The sequence below is a fragment of the Alligator sinensis genome, unplaced genomic scaffold (assembly GCF_000455745.1).
Source record: "Alligator sinensis unplaced genomic scaffold, ASM45574v1 scaffold924_1, whole genome shotgun sequence".
Taxonomy (NCBI): domain Eukaryota; kingdom Metazoa; phylum Chordata; order Crocodylia; family Alligatoridae; genus Alligator; species Alligator sinensis.
In genome coordinates this window covers 760,397-771,452 of record NW_005842370.1, presented here as the reverse complement: position 1 = coordinate 771,452, position 11,056 = coordinate 760,397, and the positions used below count along the sequence as shown (strand labels likewise).

Genomic DNA, 11,056 nt, shown 5'->3' with positions numbered 1-11,056 from the left:
ACTGGCCACATTTCAAAAAGTGGAAACTATTCTGTTTCCCACATGGCTCATCTTTTCAACAGTAAGGGAGGAAAAGATGACTTCAACAGTTTCCACAAAAACAGGAAAGCAGCAAAACGGGAATTAATCTGGAAATATTTGGACTCTTAATTCAATGCTGTAGTAAGAACAGACCCCAACAAAGAGCAAGGTTTGGTTTGCATCAATCTGTGCTTAAAAAAAAAACACAAAAAACAAAAAACCCCCAAACTTACAGCCCAAGGCAACACAAATTCACCCAAGGCAAAAAAATAAAAATAAATCTATGATGCTTCCAAACAGAAGTAATGAGTGAATGAATATGGGTATTAAACACATTCTAACATAACAGTGTAGAAAGAGGGAATTACTAAAGAGATTTGCAAAAAAATATTGCTACAGTAGTATTAGGACTTAACAGTGCATCAAAGATTTAAAGTTCCCATGTTAATATGAACCAATCCAAGCTGTGATGAACCAGAGGCTAATCACTCAAATAGGAAGTTAACTTTATTCCATTTTGCAGGACTGTAATTTTCCTGAACATCATGAAGATTATGTAACAAGATTCCCTATTATTCAGCATGCCTGAGAATACTTAAACTATAACTAGTGGGCTGCCCTCAGTATCCAACGTAAGTACAACATGAACATATGCATTTGGTTTGTTTTTAAACATCTGAATTCTTAATACTCCTTAAGTTTTAAAGAGTTGTCAAGTGTCATGATTTAGTAACATGACTGACATGGGATTTTTTTATTCAACTGCAGAAACTATGTGGATAAAGACCTGTGTGTTTTAAATTCAGGTCACAAAACCATGTTAAGAAGAAAAGCTGCCCAATCTCACTGTCAAAATACCTTTAAGAAGGCAGTTCAAAGACAAAATAATGCATTATACATTCAGATTTTTTCCTCTCTCAAAAGCAAAGGAATCTCAGAAAAAACTCAGTAGTGAAGGCCACGTATTTTTTTGCATTTGTTTGATAAGCTGAAATGCAAAAAATCTTTAAAGCATCTTGTAAAAGTAGACATGGAAATGTGGAGCTTCTGGAAAAAAGATGATTTAATTGTTAGGGCAGTCAACATGGAAATTGTTGGGAATGCTACAGCAGAACTGACTCTGAACAGGAACACAGTACAGGAGTCAACTAGAAAACTTTTAACTTGCCCACTTGTAAACAAGAAAAAGCATTTCACAGATTGAAAGTTCAAGGGAAGTAAACTTCTTTAAATTACTTTGTCAGTTCAACCCTGATTTAAAAAGTATGGCTAGCAAAAATACGTAAGCTTCAGCCCATTTGTAAGTCTTGATTAGAGCAGTCATCTTCATTTGATAAACTGCTGCAAGCAGACTGCTTGCTAATGATGACAGGAGAAGAAAATGCCTCTCGAATTGCATCTCTCCATTTTCTCACTCCCAGATCCACAAGCACATACATGGAATTCATCTGCTGCAAGGACTTTCATGTTGCTATAGATTGAGACGTGGGGAGACTGGCGGAGGAAAGCAGGCAAATTCTCTTAAAATACTACGAGCAACGTCAACATTATTCTGGGCTATCTCAAGTGCCCGTTTAACTTCTTCGAAGGAAAAGCCCTCTCCCATAAGTTTTGCAATTTTTGCGTCCACATTTTCCACGGAGGTGTCGGCTTTCCTATGGTGTATTTCTGGTGCAGTCCTGCGAGGAAGTGGTTTAGGGGGCCTGGCTGGTGCTTGTGAACCATCTGTTTAAAAAACAAACAAACAAACCAAAGAAAACAGCTTTATGAAACAGGCTTATCCAAGTTACAGAAAACAGTGATTGGTAGGTTAAACTCCAAATCTAAGAAACCACATGAGAAAGGCTTTAAAAAACCTGTTACATTAATTTGCATTGACAGTGATTGGTAGGTTAAACTCCAAATCTAAGAAACCACATGAGAAAGGCTTTAAAAAACCTGTTACATTAATTTGCATTGTTCAAAGGAAAAAAAAAAAAGTTTAAAAAGCATTCATAGTGAAGAGCCTGTCAAAATTTTAAGAGCTGTTCAGTCTCAACAATCTAAGAGTTTAAGGAAGAAGGGTTTGTTTCTAAGAAACATTTTTTTCCCCACACAGCTGCTCGCAGTTTAGTTATTTTTATTCAGGATGCTACACAAGTCAGTTAGCTTTGGTGAAAGACAACTCCAAGCAAATAAACATGTGAATTTAATTCACTCAATTGTAGTTTATTTCATGCACATCGTCTGTACCCAAGCAGACAAATATTAGTCATAATTCCTCGTTCTGTCGTGCCTTAAAAAAAACCTATTATTCCAATTGATTTAATCAGCAAAAACATTGCCCTTAATTGTATACCCCAAACGTTTGGTTATACAGGTCAGAAGACATTGATAAAGCTACGCTATTTCCTTTTTTGTAGTGCTCCATAAAAATATTACCCTTTGCAGTTAAGTTTCAGAGAATCATAATGTGTAGGTGCAAACAGCACTTCTAACCTCCTCAGAGCCAAGGGCTTAGTACTCAAGTAAAGTGGGTCCACTGTCCATACCCCTTTAAGAGGGCAGATTAGAGAAAACATTTCCAGCTCAAAATATTCTTTAAGGATTTTAATCTTTCAAGCAGAGTTCTAAAAAGTTCCACAAACAATAAACAGTGAGGAAACTGATATGTAATTAGAGGAAGTTACTGGCTGTAAAGTCTTCCACTTTATTTATATTGGTGCCAATAGCCTTTTGTCATCTTAAATCTTCCAGAGATGTCTTTTTTGATTTGGAGATGCAAAGGAGTTTTTTACTCACCATCAATGCTCTGATTTGCTACTTAGTGCAGTCTTGGAAAGAGAGAACACTTGGACTGCAATTCCACTGAACATGTTAAATATCTCAGGTAGATCAACATATTCATATGATTTCACATTATGTAGAAGTACATAAGATGAATATTTCTCAGCTCAGGTTTTTGTGTGTTCACATGAATTTGCTGGTATCAGTATAGTTTTATTCTTACTTTAGACAAGACCCTAGGGTTTTTTTGTTTCTGTTTTTGAAGGATTACTCTAACAAATGAAAAGGTACAATCCTTCCTTGAGCAGGGAGTTCGACTGGATGACCCTCTAAAGCTGGAGGGGACCTCAGGGGGTCATCCAGTCAAACTTCCTTCATGACCTTCTGAGGTCCCCTCAAGCCTTTTTTTTCCCCATGATTCTATGAAACGAGTAACTGGACTGAGATCAAAACTTGGGTTAATTTTTATTTGAACCATTGCATCATCTTCTGTGCAACATGGTGATGAGAAAACCTGTAGATCGTAAGCAGTACTTCATGTCTGTCTGTAAAGGACGCTGAGGATGAAAGTGTCATATTAACATTAATAAATACAACAAAGCGGGATTGAGCTTGCAGGGGAAAAGTGAGAAATACTTGCAGGCTGAAGCAGTTAGCAATATTTCAGAAAGCTTAGCCGTCAGTAAGAGAGAAAGAACTAACATGAGGAATTCAAACTTGTTCTACACATCCAATTTAAGCTACTATTGAAGAATATTGTCTCTATTTATAATTGTGAAGTATGCACACAATGCTAGAAAACTGCCAGACGGATTGAGATATAGCACTAAGAGTAAACATAAAAAGCAGTTATGGAAACATGTCTGTGGCAGAAATCTGTCCACAGAAGAGAAATTATGTTTGTATATAAACCTTTTTTTCCTGGACTCAAACAGCAGGAAAAATGCTGTATGTGTGGATTGATTTTATTTTTAAATATTAAATAGCCCATTCTAAGCAGCTTTACTTAAAAAAAAATTCAATTTTGGTCTCAAACTAAAATGACATTATGTCTGAGCTTCCTAGAAAACTTGCGTAAGCAATCATGTCATTTAAGCAAGCACGTTTTTAATTCTTTGGGAAGATTTGCAAAACATGCATTTTCTTTTCATTCCACTGATGTGTCTATCAAGCTGGTACTTTTTAAATCTTTAGATCACCCTCTCTGCAACTCTATTCCCATTTAGAATTTTTTTTCTTAAGTGCTGACACTTCTCTCAATATCTTCACAGCCATATAACATTTTAGCTGAGGCTAGGTATCATGTTAAATCCTAAGCTTAAACATATTTAAACTGCACTTCCATCTGGACACAGAGGGCCTTTGTACATGTCACAAAACTGGCCTTTAAAGCAGCTTAAATTGCCCTTTTGCACCGCTTTAATGGCACTGCTGTTTGCACATTCAGTGGCGTATTCTGTTTTAATGGCATTGCTGTTTGCGTGCTCAGCAGCATATTCCACTTTAAATGACTTTGGTACATAGCAAGATAAAACACCTCCGAGGCGTTTTAGTTTGCTACCTAACAAAGTGCAACAGTGCATGAAGCCAATGTGCTCAGGGCTTGGCGAGCCCCATGCAGCTCAGGGGCTGTGGGACCTGGCGGCAGCCCGTGCAGGCAGGCTCAACTGAAGGGAAAAAACCAAAACAAAACACACACACATAAAAAACAGAGTGAGCCTGATCCTCCCCCCAATTCCTGCCTGCCTGAGCTACGCAGGGGCCTGGTGCTTCCCTCCATGGCTGGGGGGGAGGGACGGGATGGGACCGGGGTGGGGGGACACTGGTGCTTCCCTCCATGGCTGCAGCACCCTCAGGACTGCCTGGGCCAAGTTCCAGCTGGTAGGTTGCCTGGTGGCCCTCACACAGCTCAGGGACTGCTCAGCCTGCTGGCACTCCCCCCCCATCCCCTGCCAGAGAGGCAGGTAAGGATTGGGCCCCCACCCTTATGTACACACCACAGGCTTTAGTTCAGTTTAATTCTTCCTAAATTGAAGCAGTGTTTTTAAAAACCCACCATTTCAATTTAGGGAGAACTAAGCTGAATTAAACCCCTGTGGCATGTACAAGTAGCCAGAGATAAAGGCTTTTCTCCCAGTCAATCTCCAGCGTCCCAGTCTCCAGTCACAAAATTCAACTCCAGATTTTTCTCATTTATGTAATTCAATTAATTGCTTTAGCCTCTGAGCAGGCAGCCTCTACCATTCACATTAGTGTCACAGGGCTGCATCGAACCCTGAGGAAACTGACTAACCTCAAAGCAGATCAAGATGGAGGACAGGATTTAATGAACAACCGAAGTTCACCAGCACAAGTGAGACTTGAACAGAAGTTGCTGTGACATGAAAGAAAGCAGCCCACTGGCCTCTGGAATGGAAAGTCAAATTAAGACTCTCTCATGTAATGGATGCCAGCCTTTTCTCCTGTGAACTATCCCTTTCGGTTCCCTTTACAACATGCCCATCATCTGCTCACATACTGGGAAGCAGCAGGGGCACCAGGCAAGCAGATGTGCTGGTGGGCAAGTGGATGCAGGCTTGTTGTGTGAGGGTGTCTGAAGATGACGTAGGCTGACCCTGATAATTGAGGTGCAGGAAAACATCTTCTAGGAATGCATCCTTCTAAGGAGCTGAGGAAGATGCTAGGTACTCAGTAAAGTTATGTTTGGGTAGGTGTTCCTCAGAGCCCTAAAACATGAGTTTCTCCAAAAAGCACAAATTAAAGAAAGTGTTTTCAGACAGGATGAAAGAAATCAATCCTAATGATGTAACGTATCAACAGAATCCCCCTCATTCCTTCAAAAGGGGGGTGCCTTTATTGTTCATGTTTAAATAAAAAAGTGCAAGCAAGATTTTACATTTCAGCTACTAGAGTGGTGATTCTCAACCAGGGTGCCATGAGATCTTAAAAGGTGCCATGGGATACTTCTCAATACAGCAAAAGCTGTGCTGTAACCGGCATGCCGATCGACGCGGCAAAAGTGAAACCAGAAATCCCACTGTGGCACATCCGGTTTTTCAGAGTCCCACAACCAGGAGAAAAGCAGCCTGCGCGGGGGGTCCCCTCCCTGGCCCCCAGCACACAGTGATATGGGAATAGTAAGCTTTTAATTAAAATTCCCTCCTTGCTATTCATTTCTGTTCAGGCCCCCACCCTGTCCCTCGACACACTGACGCACCGGATGCGTTGGGAGGGCCCAAACAGACGCCTCTCAGATAACTAGCAATTTTGATTAACCAGCACTCCACATTCCCCCTGGATGCCATAACAGCTTTTGTTGTAGTAAGATAGTATTTGCAATATTAATACAAGCAAACACCTACACATGATTCACAAAATAAAGAAAGACTTCAAATAGGAATCCACCATGTGAAAAACATTCTGGAACCTGTTGTGATCTTTGAGTTATTTGCAAGAGAAGAATTGTTCTATTGTTTTTCCATAGCAAAGAATTAACTGAAAGTTAAGAACTAACATTTTTTGAAAGGTGCCTTTAGTCTAACAAAGTTTATGTGGACAGTTGGCTAATAGTACTTTATAAAGGCCAATGAGTAGCCAGGACATGCCCAACTTTTCCCTGTAGCACCAATGAGATACTAAAAGCAGATGCAGCCAATGTATCTACCTCGTTCCGTATGCAGCCATTTACCGGGAAAAGAATAAAAAGAGGAGTTATAGGGGGGAAGAAATCAGACTTCTCCTCACTCACACCTATGGTAGCACTTAACATCAACACTGAACAGGTATGTTTGCACATAGGTTCAATGCCTTCACAGTTAAACCTCTAGAATTAGAAAACTCCCTTACTTTTTCATTATCCTTATTTCATTTCCTACAGAAATGATACCAGAGCACATACTAGGACAATTACAGACAACCCCCCTCAAATAACACCCCACCCACATCCCCCAATGCTGAAACAGTCAAGAGGAAAGTTAAGGGCCTTTACAATCATTTCTGAATATTTTAGCAATGTTAGAAATATACTTGCCCTAGCTAGTCAGCAATTAAGTTGACCACTGTCATAGTGAAGCAGGTACTCTAATCATAAAGGCAGACAAAGTGAGATGCAGAGGTCATGTGTCTTGCTCATGATCCTACAGTAGGTCTATGATAGAGTTACAAACTTGTATTTGCTTCCTTTATGCAAAAAGTTCCAACTCTTAGCTCTAAACAAGGGCTGGCATGATGAAAGACTTGTTAAGAGTTCAATGGCTACAGAATAAATTCCAACTCTAAGTCAGTGTTTCTCAACCCATGGGTCACGACCCAAAAGTGGGTCGAAGAATATACGAAAGGGTCGCAAACAAACTTTAAAAATGGATTTTTCTTTAAAGGAGAAAAACATGAGAAACCATGGCTTTTCCCTTGCAGGCTGGCAGAGTTACAGCCTGCAAAGGGGTTGCTGGGGGCCTCTTTGGGCCCCCCACCCCACATGCTGGGGGTTGGGGGTCGAGGGGCACTGAGTCGAGACTAGCCATCAATTTTTACAAATGGGTCCTGGTACAAAAAAGGTTGAGAACCACTGCTCTGATATAGTCCATACCAAGTTGTCTTTTTGAATCCTAGAGTAAGGTGAATCAGTTCATCTTGAAACTCATTAATTCCATAGGAGGGAATTACTACCACTATAAGAACAACTTTCCAATTATAACATGACATGATTTAATTCAGTTTTCATTTCATTCAAATTATATTTAATATCTTGATGTATATTATGCTGAATTAGCATGATATTAATAGCAAAGGTTGAAACACATGGACATTTTAGAAGGTGGAGGGTTGTGGAATACATATAGGTACTGGAGCATGTATTAAGTAATACCAAGGAAGCTATTTGAGATCTTTAATAGCAGGCAACTTGCAATAATTGAGCAGAAGTAAAACTAGCTCACAGAGACAGCACGGAGGGAACATACCATACTCTGAAGGTGATCAAGACATCATCATCATGTTAGTATGGTAGTACCAGAAGCGCCTAAACAGAAATCAAGGCCACACTGCGCTAGGCAATAAAAAGTTGCTACTCTCATCATTTTACATTATAAGATAAATACTCTGGTAACCTTTTAAAAATTGCATCTAAATAATAAGCACTAGCATTATAGTAGGGGCACTGGGCTACTGAATATGCAATCTATTACCTGACGTACCAAACTGAGGTTCAGACCTTTAACAACCATTAAAAATTCCATGACATTTTTCAGACTTCTCTATTCTCTCCTGTAATTACAATTAAAAATAGATTCTTCCTGTCTTATGCTGCCATATAACGACTCTTGGATGCTGTTAAAGAGACCATTCCATCTGCACTGTAATGTATACCCCAATTCTTCTAATAACTGTGCGGGCACATAACTCAACAGGACTACTTGCATGAGTAACATTTTGCACTGAGGTAACTGCTTGTAGGTTCAGGACCACAACTGGCCAATTCATCCCAACAAGTTAATCTTTCATACAACAGCTGATGAGAGATGAAAAGAAAATTTGTGAAGAATAGAAAAAATAGGACTAAAATCAGCAGGACTTGGGGGTATCCATGAGCAATACTGATGCCACTATTTAAGTATTTCTGTTTTAAAAACTGCCCTGATTTTGAGTTGATAGCATCTCCTAAAATAGCAGTGTTGTACCACAAAAAGCAATTAGTATTTCAAGGGGTGGACTGACTGGTTCCTACTGGGCACAAAGGACACTGGCTCTCCATTTGCCACTCCATTTTGCAGTCACAAACAGCTTTATGAATCCAATTGCAGGATGCAGCCATCACATAACTGTACTAGAGAAGCAATGGGAGTGCTATCTGGATCGGAGACTGTCAGCTTTTTAATTTGTTGTAGAAATTTGTTGACTTGTGTAGTTATAAACTTTGCAAGGTATTCATTGCTTAAGTGACCCAGTACTTAAAAGTACTCAGATCCTTATTACAAGGTACATCAGTATGAAGGTAAGAGAACAACAAGAGGCAAGTTCAAATAATATTTTTTTCATGAGACAATAAAAAGAGAGCAAACTTAGTCAAGAACTGTAACAGTCACTGCTTGACTTCTGGCCTCTTGTGACCTCAGACAGAGGGAAAATTACTTGTCATTTCCCAGAAAAGTTTCAGAATGGACATAAAACAGCCCATTTCAACTGCTAGGAAAGAAATAAGTCACTTGGAAGATGTCACTGTTACTCAGGTTAGGGCCAACCACACAGAATTTTGCTTGCTATCATAACATCCATCTCTACTGTTCCTCTGATGGATTCATTTTTTAAGCAGAAAAAGAACTGCCATGTGACTTGATGTGATGGACAGAAGCCATTCTTAAATGGTAGTGTGTGTGCACGGCTTGGAACAGTCTAGCAAACAAGACTTTAGTCTTTTTGTGCCAAGATCATTTGTGTTCTTAGCCAGACTCTCTCCCCGCATGGTTGTTGTCTTACCTGAACAGGGTGGAAGCTGATCATAGTCTTGGGATGTTCTATTAGTTTTGACATTGTCCCCTGTTAGTCTTCGAGCAGGTGGCAAAGGAGCTGGACCAGTAACTGGATCAAAATGGAGATCTATAAAGAAAACCAAAAAGACCCAAAAGATCCTTACAAAAGTTTTAATTTTTAAGTCTTACATACAAAGTCTATAGACCATCTTTATGAACAACCTCCTTCAGAGGAGGAGCTATGAACACAAACAGAAGCACCCCCTTTACAATCACGTGCTAGTGACTGGAGGAAGTAGTTAATTTAAAAGTATGCCTCCCTACTCTGCAGTCATTGTGATGAGTGGTGAGATTTCCAAGTCGACTTTAAACTAGGTGACTTGGCTTCTGACAACAGTGTAGACTAGAGTGCAACAGATTGCAAAACCTGCCTGAGAAGCTGGATATATATTTAGATAGCTAGCCCATGCTGAGCTCTGCACTAACAAGTTATTTTGCTAGATGCACCCAAGCTGGCGAGTGTTAAGTTTGCTTGGGATGTCTACAAAAGTTCAAGTAATAGCAGCGAAAACCATGTAGAAACACTCTTAATGCAGACCCCTGTTTACAAACACACACCAAAGAAAGTAGGGGTAAAACTGTACATCTTCCTTTGTCAAATATAGGAAAAAGATTAAAAGTCAAAGATAAGAAAGATCCTAAAACATTCAACTCGTTTGATCTTTTTTAAGCCCAACTGTAATTCAGCAAGTGCTGCCCTGAACGTGGCTTCTTTCCTGAATTGGGCCCCAATTCATTTACTATAAAGGCCGCAGTGACGGTACGTGGTGTAGTGCACATGCATAGTGATCTAACTGGTGCATGGTTGTGAAACCGTCAGAAGGCTTCTTGGGAACCAATCATCATAAATTAAAAATTTGGAAAGTCATTCATTATATATGCAGAGTGGCTTACTTGACAAGATGCATGGTAATTAATATAGCTTTGGAGACCAGGTTCTAAAGAAACACTGAAAAAAGCCCCTAATCTATGCAAACGTGTCAGTGACAGTGTATTTTCATAAAAAGTATGGAAAATTTTAAGTGTCCATGAAATGCATTGTTCAAACTTTGTGTCAGCAGATATGAATTGTTAGTTTTAAGGTTATTTATGATACATGTTCATTACTGTTACACTTCAATTCCAAGTAATTTGAAACTTCACACAGCTTTGTGAATAGCAGGTAACTTTCATCTTCAAACTTCTTATATTAAAATAAATCCTGGCCTTGAATTAATGACTGAAACTTTAGAATCTGTTAAATTGCAAATTCATCCCATGTGTGCATGCACGAACAGTGGCTTGTTTGACAAAATACATGGTGAACTGAATTCTGCAACATGAAATAAAGTGTACTGGTGGATTATAACATTCAGGTCTTGATGCATAGCAGAAAATATACCATCAGAAACATGTCAGAAAGGGTCACTTGGGTTCAACCTAATTAGTCGAAAGCACTTCTAACATTTTTTGATGCTTCTAAAGTCAATGTTTATTTTCAGTGAACTTCCTTTAATCTTATAACTGTTGTTCTGTGAAAGACACCTGCTTTTTATACTATTTTGGTGACACCTTATAACGGATTCAAGCTAATGTATTTCTTTACAGCTGCATATAGATGTGAAAAAACCTAGTGCTTTATTTAAGCATGGTGAGCTCCTGCACTGAATGCAGCACATGTCCAGAAGAGGCATTATGTCAGTTTGACTCAGCACACCTGACTTTTATTTATTTATTTATATTTATATTTATATTTATTTATATAT

At 39.2% G+C, this 11,056-nt stretch overlaps 1 protein-coding gene across 2 annotated transcripts in view; it reads right to left on the bottom strand.

Annotated features, from left to right (window-relative positions):
* Positions 1 to 503: 503 nt before the first annotated feature.
* Positions 504 to 11,056, bottom strand: part of CBLB (Cbl proto-oncogene B) — a 187,650-nt gene continuing 177,097 nt past the window's right edge. For both annotated transcript variants that reach the window (XM_006029288.2, XM_025210744.1), the window contains 2 exons: positions 9,259 to 9,378; positions 504 to 1,746 (listed from right to left, as the gene is read on the bottom strand). In XM_006029288.2, coding sequence (XP_006029350.1) covers positions 1,493 to 1,746; positions 9,259 to 9,378 — 374 coding nt within the window. In that variant the 3' untranslated portion in view covers positions 504 to 1,492. The remainder of the gene's footprint in view (positions 1,747 to 9,258; positions 9,379 to 11,056) is intronic.